This window comes from Patagioenas fasciata, chromosome 3 (genome assembly GCF_037038585.1).
Source record: "Patagioenas fasciata isolate bPatFas1 chromosome 3, bPatFas1.hap1, whole genome shotgun sequence".
NCBI lineage: Eukaryota > Metazoa > Chordata > Aves > Columbiformes > Columbidae > Patagioenas > Patagioenas fasciata.
Window position 1 is genome coordinate 57,469,940 of NC_092522.1, and position 13,791 is coordinate 57,483,730.

The following is a 13,791-nucleotide window of genomic DNA, read 5'->3' on the forward strand; positions in this document are numbered from 1 at the left end:
CTTCTGGTGTTGGATCCTTAACTCAGTTTCTTACCACTCCACTTTCCTACCACCCCTTCTTCTCTCCACCCTGCCTGTGGCTGTAGAACGACTTCTGACCAAGGGAAAGGCTGGGAAAGGGATGAGGTGACTAGCTGGAAATGTGGGTGACCTGGTTCCAAGTCCTTGCTTTGCTGCAGACTGTCTGTATGGTCTTGGGTAAGACAATCTCTGCAAAGGTGATGAGCACTGCGTCCACAACTCTGGGAAGAGCTGCAAGTTGTGATAACCATGTCAGAGAAGATGAGTTGTACAGGTTGAGCAGGCTGAGAGTTTGGGTCAGTACCTCAGCAGCATTGCATTTCCCAGGAGAAAGGGATGGAAACTTGTTTGTTCCCCAGTCAGGCTGCTTCTCTGGAGCAAAATCACTTTGCCCTCCCTCCTATTCCCTTACTGAGCAGTCTTCCAGAGCCTTAACTGCTCAAAGCAGGTTTCTGTTTCTCTTAATGCACTGAAATGTATCTTTCTGAAGAGGGAGAAATCCCCCTGAAAACACTTATGACCTCTGATTATTACAACCTGAAGAAATAATTGATTTTAAAGCAGGAAGGTTCACACCACTTCTCAGCTCATTTGGCTGGAGAAATACAAACCTCATTCAGGGAGAGTTGTTCTAAAGAAGTTGGCTTTTCGGTGTACAAGACATCACAGTTCATTATGGGACACACTCTGCTGTCGTTGTCAATGTTTGCTAACAACAGATTTCGAAAAATTGGCAGGACTGGATGTTAATGTTGGATACTGAAAAAGAGAAAAAGAAAAAAGTGGGGGGTGAAACTATTAAATCTGAGCTAAAGCTAGGTTCGTCTTCACCTCTTCATCATGCATGTGTAGCCTCCCATGCTTCGCCTTGTTTGGATTGGAGTTAATTTGGTTAGTGGTTTTTGCAAGTTGTTCCGGAACTGCTGAATACTTTGCGAGTGTTCATTAGTCTGCATAATTTGCTCTTACTTGTCTTATATCAATCTTTGTCTGAGGTGGACAAAAACACATATCTTATGTGGGAGCTCTATTATACTGTTGTTAAAGCAGCTGTCTGAGTCCTTGCTATTCAGTCTTTACTTAATTTCAAAAGCGACAATTCAGATTGTGAGTTTAGCTCAAGGATATACAATGAGGGTAATCAAACCTCTTTATATAGCCTCAAATTTGTGTCATAAAGAACTACAAAAAAGGCATCCAAATGCAACACTGAAAGTTAGATGGCAATTTGTTTCTACAGTGTAATCTGGCAGTCATTTCCCTGGCCTACAGCAAGCTTGGAAGTGCTCTGCTGTGGTGTGTGCATTCTAGAAAGAAAGAGACCTCATGAACATAAACACATACTGGTGTTAAATGTACTTTCTGTGTTTCAGAATCTGTGTTTACTTTCATAACTCTAGGCATACACTATCCCTAACATATATAGTCATCTCTGTTCTCTCTTCCAGGCATACCACTTTCTCAGTCTAAGATGCCTGGCATTCGGAGAGACAAGCCATAGCTTTTTAACAAAAAAGGGAGGTTTTGGAGTCTCCTTCTCTGGAGGCAGTCAAACCCGCCTGGACATGTTCCTGCGTAACATCATCTACGTGTCCTGCTCCAGCACAGAGATTGGACTAGATGATCTTTCTAGGTCCCTTCCAATCCCTATCATTCTGCGATTCTGTGAAAAGGATTGTGCTACCTGCCTGGTCTAGTTCTTGCTCAGATTACTGAAAGGGGGTGATAGAGATCTGCTTGATGGGTAGGAACAGCTGGGACCAGGGTGGCAAAGTCAACCTGGGCCTCCAGTAGGCACTATTCAAATACACAAAGAATCTGAGATGTTTTTGCAGTCACAGATATTTAGGAGAAAGCATGAAAAATATACTCAATGCTTAACAGGATTTGTCTCTGTGCAATTTCATTGGTTGCTTGCTTGTTTGGTCTGTGTCGGGCTAAACAATGACAGTGGGGACATTTAGTTCAAAAACTTGTTTTGCTAAATTAAAAAAGAAAAAAAAAAAGTTTCGTAGCAAGTTTTATCCAAACATTTCTCCGCGGAAAGGACTACGTGCACTCCATCTGCTGTACCTGTATCATTTGGGGAGGAGGCCCGAAAAGGGGCAGAGCCCGGCGCTCCGCCCGCCGCGCGGCTTCGCGCACCGGGGCTGCCACCTAGCGGCCGCAGGCGGGCACCGCGCCGGGGCGGGCGAGCGGGCGAAAGGACCCGGCGCTGGCCGAGGTGCCCGCCCAGGGTCGGGGGCTCGCTGGGTTGATTGATATTCGGATCTCTGACGGTCGTAGCACACCTCGTCGCTTAAAAATAAAATTAAAATAAAACACCACAAACAAAGCAAATCTCCTCCCCTCCAATAAGAAAAGTGGACGAAAACAAACAACTGAAAAAACCCCCAACAACCTACAAAATGTCCCTCGGGTTTCAATGGTAGGACTTACTGGGCTGCAATTGGGTTGGGGGTCTTTTTTATTAATTGTCCGGGGATTTGTTATTAATTGCCAAAGTGCTGAGTACTCCCCCTGGGTAGGTGGGCGCTGTGGGTGCAGTGGGGAAGAGGGTGTGGGGTCTGGGCCACCTGCAGCAGCTGTGAGCTGGGATCAGGGGCTTTCAGGGGATCCTGCAACAGCAGTAGCAGGGGAAGAATTGGTCTTGTCATTTTCTCTTCTATTTTAAAAGTAGTAAATGTTTGCTGAAGGAATACCCTGTGTCTGATGAAAAAAGTCCATGCCAAACAGCCCCTTCTCCCTTCTGCCCCCCCATCCTCCCTCACCAAAGCCCAACAAAATGAAGAAAAAAAGAACAAAGCCAGAGAACAACTTAAAAGGAAGGGAAAGCTTAATTGCTTATGTACAAGATCACAACTTAAACATGATGTAGAGGAAAGAGCTAGTATTTTGTCCTGATTTAATACCCATAATTTTACTTGCACGGTATTTTTCCAAAAATGAAATATTTCTGATGAGGATGATTATTTGTCTTAAACAATTTAGCCATTCAAACTGTTGTTTTGAATTATCTAGCATCTGTTCGTTGAAATGAAGTTATGCCTTTGTCTTTTTTCAAGATCTAGATTTCAAACTACAGATTTATTTGCTGTTTACAGCCACTTCATATCCAAAATTGCTGCTGTAAAGTGGTAGCTTTGCATTCTATTCTGGTATTAACCATCGCAAGATCAGTAGTCTGTTTATAGCACAGAAAAGTTGTTTCATTGTGTGCTTTCCTGCTGTGTCACATTTCTGAAATCAATGAAACAGAGCACAGGGGAAGAAGTAGGAAATTTTGCGTTGTTTATGATATCCTGCACAGAAATAGATGAGGCAACTGCATCCATTGTGGTTTATGGTAGAGAACTGTGAATATAAACAAAATGCTGAAGGATCTGTTGGTGCTGAGATTTTGATTTCCCTATTGCTAATGCCAGGTATTTTTAAAAACAGTTTTACTTACCTTATTATGCTTATACTTTTTTTGGCATCAGACTTTGTCCCTTCTCTGTGACCCTGATGATACGATATTTTTCATGAAAATTGACATTTTCGTAAATGACATGATTGCAGGAGCTGAACACTCAAAAAGAAAGCTATGGTTATATACCTTTGTGAAAGCTACGTGTTATGAAAATTATGTTAATTAATTGACAGTAGTTGAGTTTGGGGGAGGGGGCTGTGTGCCAATTTTAGCCATCAAAACACCTGTGGATATTATGTATAAGTTAATCAGGAACTGAGACTGACCAACAATACCAGTAAACATTTTTCTAGTAAAGCTGTGTGCTACTAGGGAGGGGTGAGGAGGCAACCACTTCTTTTGCAAGGAGCCAGGTTGGGACTATATTGGTTTCTAACCTTGGACATTTTTTTCCCATCAACCATCAAAGCCTGACTTATCCTCTATATAGTACTGTCAAGGAGTTTGATAAATATCTTGCTGATTATTTATATACTTTATATAATTTTGGTTTATTTTTGACAGGTAATCATATCAGTCTTTGCTGCAATCTGGCTTGTGCTATAAATGTTGCTGTCAGGTTGCTACGTTAAGTTGAGCACAGGGACTCTCTGCCATAGACAGAGAGCAAATGGTACTGCACAAGAAAATTATGCTTAAAAATCTCTGTGTGCAATTCTAAACAGGAGAGGGGAAGAATTTTGTTTACTGGGAGACTTTGTACAAGAGCAAATCAACCTCTTTTTGTTTCACTTCAAGACCTGCTGACTGAAAACCACGTTAGCTTCTAGGATTGAAGATAGCAACTCTAATAATTGGTAGTAGCCTCCTATTAACAGTGAGAAGGCTGTGCAGGAAGGCAACAAAATGAAGAGCATAATTTACACAGCTGCTGGAAAGTTCAGAGTAAGATGACTTTTTCCTCCCTCTGTCTTTTTAGGTAAATGAGACATTAACTTTTTAAAAATTAGTGTCAACAACTCTTTTGTTTCCAAAAAAACCACATAATGTTCATGTCTGGGTAGGCCTGACTGAACAAAGAGCATCAGTGGCTTTGTGTCCTGCTTTCCAGAATGGGCAAGTTGTAAGATAACACGCTGTATAAAAAATTCATGTAAGCACAAAGCCACTTTTCACAGAGATTGCTGGCATCACTCCTGTGGTGGTGGCAGAGCTGCCTGATGGTTTTCTGTTCCCCCTCTGGAGAGGCAGCACTGTGTACATCGTCTGCAACATACAGCACATATGGTCAATAAGCTAAGTACACAAAACCTAGGTCAGATGAAAGTAAGGCATCTAGCAGACACCAAGTATTTTCAATAGGAGATTTTTTTAATTTGATTTGGTCTTTAACTAAGCTTAAAATTGCTGTTGCCAGTCTGTCCAAGCTAGTGACCACTGCTAAGGAAGAAATACTGAGCAACTTCTCTGGAAAGTAGCTAAAAATGCATTTTAGAAACACTGAATATTTTATTGTATACTTCTTCATTCCACACAAACCCTCACTTTCCCTGTGTTAGTGTCCAGGTGTCATGATCTGTGTGTGCACACGTAAATGTCTTGAGTTAGACTGGCTACAGGTGGAGAGCAACACCATCTGCTACCTCTGACTCGCAGCCCCAAAGATCATAGAACTGATCCAGGGGAATGCCTTTGTGCTCCTCTGCCTCCAGTATCTCTGCAATGTCTATCACACCTCCCATAGGAGTTGTTCTTGATGTCCCAGCTTCATTTCAAAAGTGAAAGGACACCTGTCACGGAGGCACCCCGAGGTTAGTTTAAGGGACAACAGGGTCCAAAACAACTTTTATTAAACCGGTGAGAAACAGGGTTTTAGCACTCCAAACGTGACTTAAATACAGGTTCGGATATCAGTTGAGGAAAATTATTAAGGGGCAGCAACTAATACAACAGGCGGTCCACAGAGTGCACGCACATGGCTTCACCCAAAACAATGCCAGAGCCGCCCCTGAGTCTGGGAAGAGTACACACTTGCCTGAACACGGTGTGGGATTATTTTAAAGAGATACACGTACTTGTAGTGAGTACAGAAAGTTAGTACACTTGCGATTCTGAGAGGGTAAATTTATAATACACTCGTAATCCTGCGAGGGTTAATTTACTTACATGTGCAAATGTGCATGGAATATTACACGTGCTTATGTGGAAGCACAGGAGGAAAATACACTTGCGATTGTGCAAGGAAATAATTTATACATGTGCTTGTATTGAGCACGGAAAATCACATGTGCAAATGTGCACGGAAAGTACACGTGCTTTTATTAAGCACGGAAAGTATGCGTGCAAATGTGCACGAAAAGTTACACGTGCTTATGTGGAAGCACAGGAGGAAAATACACCCGTGATTATGTGAGGATTAATTTTACATGTGCTCATATTGAGCACGGAAAGTTACACATGCATATGTGCACGGAAAGTATAAATATACTCGCAATCCTGCGAGAAGTTTTACTCACACCCGTGGCAGCAAGGCAAGCATAGTCTCCGTCCCGGGGGGGAGCTCTCGGCCGCAGCATCTTGCTTGTGCTCCGAGAGACCCGCGACAATGGGCGGAGTCTCGACGAGAGTCCCGTTTTTATACTGGCTGATCAGATCTGACTGTAGGCATTCTAGAAGCTTCTCTGCACCCCCGCCTTGGCTGTGGGGTGCCCCTGAAGCCTCCAAACATCCCCCACACTGGCCGCAGGTGCCCAGCAGCTCACTGGCACCTCAGCACTCCCTTCTACTAATGGCCCTGGCCGGGGTGCTCTGGGGCCAAACAAAAGAAGCTGTTAGCCTCAAACAGCAGAGAGAGAGGGAGATGTGCCTACTTCTTCCATACTGAAGGAGGGAGGGGGAGAGAGGGGGGTTTGCATCCTGCCACAACACCTTCTATTACAAATATTTTTTCATACCAGGTTTTCCTGCTACAGGATCTATAGAGAGGAAAAGAGCCATGGGAACTCCTCCTGTCATCACCCTGATCTCAAAAAGCACCATTGTTCCTGTGAGGAGGAGGAGGAAGGAGAAGGAGAAGAAAAGAAATTGAAAATAGTTAGAAAACTAAAAGCAGCATTTCCTTTCTCTTCCATTCTGAAAAATCTATCTAGGGACATGACAAAATTTTGGTACTTGTTGATGCTGAAGACCAGTGTATGGGTTCCTGGAGGGTAAAGATGCTGACCTCTGCTTTGAATTCTCAAACTGCTGTGAACTTTACTGCTCTCAATTAGTGTCCCAATCCCTCTGAAGTTTCCATGCTCCTTCAGTGTTTTAAATGAATGAAAATGGGAACTGAAGAAAATGCAGTAAAGGAGTGACAATGTTTTTTCTAGCCAAATTTTGTCCTAATCCTTACAAATCTCTGTAGCGTAACAAGCACAGATCAGTGGTAAAATTTAAGGTTTCCTTAGCACAGCTATGTCCAGCTTTACTAATTTTTATATAGTTTGCAATTGGAATCACTGTTAGAGATTTTGGTGACCTTTCTGCCCCACTTCATCTTTATTTTATCTATTACCAGAATCTTTTCAGTTTTGTCCTCATGTACTGCTCTGTAACAAATAGAAAAAATAATTCCTCTTTGCCCTCGAACTTTATAGTTAGAAATGTCACCCTTTTGTGTGAGGAGAATCTCAGCTGTAAAATTGAATCCAGTATGGAGAGTTTACTTAGGGTTCAGAACTGTAGGATTTTATGATCAAAAGTCTTTTGGTATTTCATGACCCAAAGGGTACCTTGGAGTGTCGAAGGGTGATCATGTGCACAGATAACAGTGGAGATTTATAGCAGGGTTGTGTTTCACCACTTACCTTTGTCACAAACAACCCATAACAACTATTTTCAAAGACCTTCTACCATGGTATATAGTAAGCATATGATACTTTTTAATATCCAAGATCTAGAACCACTATTGCTGATTATGTCTCTACTACAATTCTAGCTCCTCTCTTGTATTTTAACTTGATGAATCTGATACAAATTCCATTGGCATTAATGAAGAACACTCATTGACTTCAATGATCTTTGAATTGCATCTGGTATCAACTATATTAGCATAATCAAGTGAGAGACAATTGTTATGGATGCATTACTTAGCACTGATTGGGGAGGCACCGTCGGATCCCAGTGCCAGCTGGTGTTAGACGTTATTTTATTAGGGCTTGATTATTAAATTACTGTTGCAGGCTATGAATCTTTCAGTTGTGCTTTCACTCTGCAGTATTCTGTATTTACATCATAGTTCTGCTAAAGTGTACATTCAAAGGATTCAGTCACTTTATGTAATTTCCAAATCTGTAATCTCTTCTATAAAGTGGCATTTCTCACAAAACTGAGTGAGGTGAGGGCCAGAACATGCCTCACATTCCTTCTGCATCAAGAAGTGAGATGTACCCTGTACTGCTGCAGATAAGGTTTTGACTGTCAGCACTGATTCATGAGTAAATGGGAGAAGGGTATGGCAGGCTTCTGATACTGGTAATTCGACTCAGGCTTCTGGTACACCATACTCCTTAGCTTGAAAGTTGCTGCAGGCCGTTAAGAGAAAAAATCTCAAGCTACGGATGCCACATCCTGGAGTATAACTTCATTGAACCCTGTTAGCACTAGTTTAAAAACCACACTAGTCATAACTTGAGTGAGCAAAGTTGAGAGGCTATAATGGTGCAGGAATAGGAAACTGGATGTTTTCTGCAGTAATAATCACAGTTTTGTTAATACTCATGGAGCAGTTAAAAATAGTTTTGTTGGTGAACAGAGGTTTTTTCCAAATTGCTGCAGGGGACATAAGCCTCTGCTGCAAGTTAGTTGTTTGCCTTCCAACAGCACATAATTTGCTTTTAGTGAAGTCCAAAATTATTAACTCTCATATTAGACAACGCATTTACTTCTGTCAGTGTTCAGAAAAATTTCACTTTAGATCCTAACGTTCAGGTTGATGGACTTCTGTGCCAGTGTAGGACTTCATCAGTTCTTGAAAGTTGATCTACGGCTTTATTTCATGCTGCAAAATCCAGACCTCACCCAGTAGAGCAGAACTGAAATCTCCCTCTGCCTTGTCAGACTGGAGTGAACATGCGGGAGACTAGTGTGCTTTAAATTTTGGGACACAGAACATGGATGTGTCATATTTGGCACAGTAGTGTCACAGTGGACTGTTCTAATCACCCACAGGATAAGGGAAATCTGCAGCACTATACCAGTACATAAAGACAACATCTCACTGGGGTGAATTGCTGCACTTCCACAGCAGAGGGAGAAGAGATGGATGGTTAGTATGTGACTGTGGGACCAAGGTCTGCTTAAGAAATAGGCCGTTGAAAACAGACCTGTTTGCAATTGCTACAGAAACCAAACCTTGGAAATCTTTCTTAAAAATTGAAGCAGGCAAAGTCTGCTGAAGCACTAAGGAATAATATTTATAAGACATTAGTACAAGTGCATGATTTTAACATGGAGCTATTTACATGGATATTGAAATGAAAATATAAAGTTGGGCAGAGCTCTGCCTGGTACAGGCAGAAGCATGGAGCTAAATGGTGGACGTGTTCGGAACATGTTTTCTTGGGGGATCAATATAAAAGAACTTCAGGAAGAGTAGATAAGGGTGATTTACTTTACACCTTTTTCTGACTTACTGCAGAAAAATGTAATTGAACTTCAAATGGTGTCTGAATTATTTGGCCTTCTGTTAAGGTAGCAGAGAAAGATCTTTGATAGATGTTTATTATGATCCTGATGGAAGATTTTATGCTGTGTCGCATGAGAATCAAGGGAGGGAAAAAAAAAAAAAAGGCTTTTAAAGTTGTTTTTTACCATGTGCCGTTTCACCTCTGTGGTTTTACTTGCCATCCCTCTCCTGAGATCCTGCTTATAGGATCCAGTAATGCAGAAGTTGCCATCACTTGCCCTTTGCTCTTTTTTCACCCTTCTGCTCCAAATATGAGTTCAAAACCAAGGAGTTAGTCACCTAGAGGTTTTGCCACAATTTTTCCACCACAATATTTCTGTCTGTCAAAATTGATTTCTTGTTTTGAAATAACTAACCTGAGGTAATTTTCCATGTAAATTATATTTCATAACACATATTCAAATGCTCCTTAAAATAAAATGCCTAAGTAAAATCAAGTAACATTATCATGGTAAAAGAACGGATCTGCAAAAACTCCTTAGAGCTTGCAGTGGAGCTCAGCAACAGGACATATTTTCAACCCACTAGGTTCAATGTACATGGTTCCAAACAACATATAAAGTATTTGAGACATCCTGGTTGTAACTGGAAAGCCCAGAGGGTTAAGGATCCTTCGCAACAGGACAAAGATGTCTGTGTTCCACTAAATGCCAGAAGAATTGTATTAATTTGCCAAGTTGCAGGATTCACAGAATAAAGTAGGAAAAACATACATGCTTATGAGGAACAGTTTGCTAGTTTTGCAAATCAAAGAGCTTGAAAAGCACTAATAATAGATTTATTGCTGAACAACATCCTTTGTAATTATTTGCTTCTGGACAGATACAGGATGATCGGCATCCTGTTTTATTTAATTTTGTTTGTATAAGTAGAACATTGAAGTGATTAACTGGGAATAAGTGCTGATTTAAGATGCATCTAAATTTATCTCACATTGTTTGGAGATAGCATAGACTCAGGAAATCTGAAATCAGATCATTGGATTGTTAATTTTTATCTGTGTGTTAAATAGTGCAAGTGTATCCCAGTGTGCAGTCAGAGTCCAGTACAGATGTTTTACTGGTCTGGGTGACTCTGTTGAGTGAAAACATGGCATTTTTATTCTACTTTTCATTTTGTCCCACTGATCTAATTAAATGTGGTCTGAAAGTGCATAAGTGGTTCAAGGCTATAATGGCATAGATATTACACTACTATATGTGTATCGTATTCTATATATAAGCAGAATTTCCTAAGCTGTAAGAGGGTAGAAGGTTTTTCCTATGTATTAAATTAATTAACAGATTGATGGCATTACTGCTGTCTTACCCAGGGGCAAACCAAGTGTTTCACAGGATCCCACCCAGCTGTTGAGGGGTCCCTCCAGCAATGAGTATGAACCCCTTTACTGAGGGTCTGCCCTGGCCATGTCCCGGTGCTCTGGGAGCCTGGCCCCTGCAGAGACTGCTCGGGCTCCCCAGGAACCATTCCCCGCTTCCACCCACCTGCCTCCTTGGTTCTGTCTGATAACTTCTCATAGTTACAAGAAGAACCCACAAGCACAGCAAGGGCATCAGAGGAAGATGTTAAAGATAGGAGGATGTTAAAGATAGGAGCTTGGTAGAAAATACAAGCTTTTAAATATAAAACATTTGAGCTATGGACAACATTCATCTAGATTGTCTCAGCAATTTCCAAGCCACAGCACCTGTAGTAGTCCCAATTCATTAGGAAATGTCAAGAGGTGTGGAGTGAATACTACCTCAGACCTCAATGTGTCAGAAAAAGTAAAAACTTGCAAAGAAGAAAAGGTTATCTTGATTAATCTGGTGAGGGCTTGATGGTTGTGTAAAAGTCTGCAATAGCATTTATTTGCTTGGAGTGATAATTTTAGTCTGGAACTTGAAAGATTTTGAACCTTCACAAGATTTACCTGTGTAGGCAGCTGACCAAAAGTTTTAAAGATAGACAGGTGAAATAAATGACAAATCTTGCACTGGAGTCTTCCAACTAACTGGAGGTCATTAATTTGTTACATATTTCCCCCTTCTCAATTTGCTGCAGAGAGCAGTTTCTAAACTCTTCAGCTTCTCTTCTCAGGGCACAAATAGGTCTGCGTGTGTATGGGAAAGAAGATGCAGCATTTAAATTGTCCCTAGAGGTTGTCATCCTCATTCCTCAAAAAATGCACTGCATTTTTTTCTGTGTTTTTCTTGGAGTTTAGAGGTTTTTTTTAGTTGTTAAAAGTGGTAATTATAAGTGCATTTAAATTTGTTCTTGTAACTTCTTCCTACCACAGTAGGTTTGTGTATTAATCCACTAATGTATTGTGGCAGAATAGATGTTTTTAACTTGTGGCTTATGATGAACTTTGTCATATTTATATGTGTAGCAAGCAGGAATCTGAATCCACAGTCATGTTCCATGCACAGAATGTAACTTAATACACTTTAGGGACTTACACTTCAGAGACTTTTAAACACAAGCCTCTGGCTTGAAGCTATCTTTCTCTTGGCTGCACATAGCACCCAGTAAAAGTTTGTATCTGGCACGTCATTTTTGAGGTGTGGCGGAGTTACAGATAGTAATATGAGTTGAAGTTTTACAAATGATTATGTTAGAGACATGTATGAATCCTTGAGCTCCTTTATTATATGTTGTGCAAGCATTCAGTTAGCTGAGGCATACTTTACTTTTGAATCATAAGGAGAATGCCACTACCCAGCTTGCTTGCAAACTCGTTTGCTTAGAAGCCTCATTGCATCAGCAAAAACAACAGTGTGTGTTTAGAGTACTCTGTGGAGCACAATGTTTCCTTTTCTTCGTTCAGTAATTTAAATGATTGGAGTGATACTTTTGTCAAGGAAGAAATAATTTCATTGTTATGGATCATTTTTCAAGTGAAACTGAGTTTTGGAATAAAGTGATGGTGAGTAAACCGTGTGAGTGGGGAAGGAGGGATTATTTTTGTTCCGAGTTTTATTCAGCAGTTTCTGAAAGCTAAGATGGAAGTGATTTTGGTATTCTGACTGCAGGGTTATATGTTTTTTATTAAGTGGAAAACATAATGTAACAATTAAAGAAGGGGTAAGACAGTAACAGGCATGCTTGCTGTCGTGTTCCACAGGGAAGTGGAATGTGATTTCTCTTTTAATATTGAGATACAAATCTGATTCACAGTTGGTTCATCTGACTTATTCTGAAAGGGAAACATGTCAGCTCATTAAATGAATGCATTTTTTCTAAGCAGCTGCTTTAAACATAATAGTAACCTGGATTTTCAAAATCAGTTGTGGTATTGCTATCTAGATATTTAAAACCGGACGTTTTTTTACTTAAAATAAAAAGGAAAGAAAAAATCAAACCCCAATTTAATTTCAGATGGGAGAGCCTTTTAAATGACTAATTATGATTGCTCTCTTTCTGGGAACTGGATTCTCTGTATAACTGTATTCTGAATGTTCTCTAAGTAGCCATTTTCTTTTGTTTCTTTTTTCTCTTTTTTTTTTCCCCCCATCAAAATGCAAATAATACTTCAGTCATTGAATTATTGATTTCACACAAAACGATATGTTGTGTTGTTTTGTTTTAAGTTGAAGTTTTGCCCAAAAGAGTAAAAAGGCCAGACAAAATAATGCTGCTTAAGTACAGGGAGGTAACCATATGCATAGCTGCAGGTTAGGACAAGTAAATTTTATTGTGCCTTCTCTTGTTGCTGATGGTAATCAGAACATTCATATTAGCCTGATGAAAAGAAAAAATCAACCAGAGATTTTCTGAGGTAACTAAAGGAACACTTTTTTCTGAGAGGGAAAGGCAGTGTGATCTAGCTGGTAAAGCTTATAATCAGTGTGTCTGGCTTATCATCTCAGGCACTGCCACAGGCAGCCTTAGATGAGTTTGAGGAAGCCACCATAGAACCAATTCTACTACACTTGCTTACAAGGTGAACTGTACTTTTTTCATGTGGTAAGGTACCCCCACAAAATCTTTCAGTTTCCATATTTTTAAAAAGTCAGTGATTTTCTTCTCCTTCGCAGGGGTGCTATGATTCTTACTGCATTGCTGTATTTAGTCTTTGATGACACTGTTTCAGCCATCTCTAGGTCTTTCCTCCGTAGGCAGCACCGCAGTTGAGTGAGAGTGATTATTATAAAACCTGCCCAAATTTGTGAAGACTTGTTTTTATTTCCTTGTTTTAAAAAAGGCAAGTAAGTAACTGCTTGGCTGTCCAACTGCTGAAAATACAGGGTACATAAGCTACATTTTAGATATGTGAGAGTTAAGCTAATCTTTTTCTGTGTGATTAGTTCAAATTTGCAAGCTATGAAGTTCTTCATTTTGCTATCTTGTATATATGATTTGTATAAACACCATTAACTCATGACAGCAGGTTTGCAAGTGGAAATGATCATGCTGTTGAACTTTTAGGCCGTGATCGTGCAATCTGGTTGTAAACCATGAGTTCTGTGGGTAAAGACAACTTCTGTGGTTGTCTGAACATATATATGGAGTGGGTTCTCATGTATGGAAGTTACCTTTGCAATTTAGTTATTTCAGGTGAACTTGTGTCTAGTGACAGCTTTGGAAACGTGCCTCCTTCGTGATTTGCTAACTGGTTTAAATGTTTCTTTAAAAATAAAACTAA

At 40.4% G+C, this 13,791-nt stretch overlaps 1 protein-coding gene across 5 annotated transcripts in view; it reads left to right on the forward strand.

Moving 5' to 3' along the window:
* Positions 1-13,791, forward strand: part of SASH1 (SAM and SH3 domain containing 1) — a 540,217-nt gene that overhangs the window by 338,345 nt on the left and 188,081 nt on the right. Inside the window, exon 1 of one of the 5 annotated variants that reach the window (XM_071806404.1) lies at positions 11,837-12,072. The exons of the other annotated variants lie outside the window; for them this stretch is intronic. Coding sequence (XP_071662505.1) covers positions 12,028-12,072 — 45 coding nt within the window. The 5' untranslated portion in view covers positions 11,837-12,027. Of the gene's footprint in view, positions 1-11,836; positions 12,073-13,791 lie in introns of those variants that run through there. 5 annotated transcript variants of the gene reach the window in all.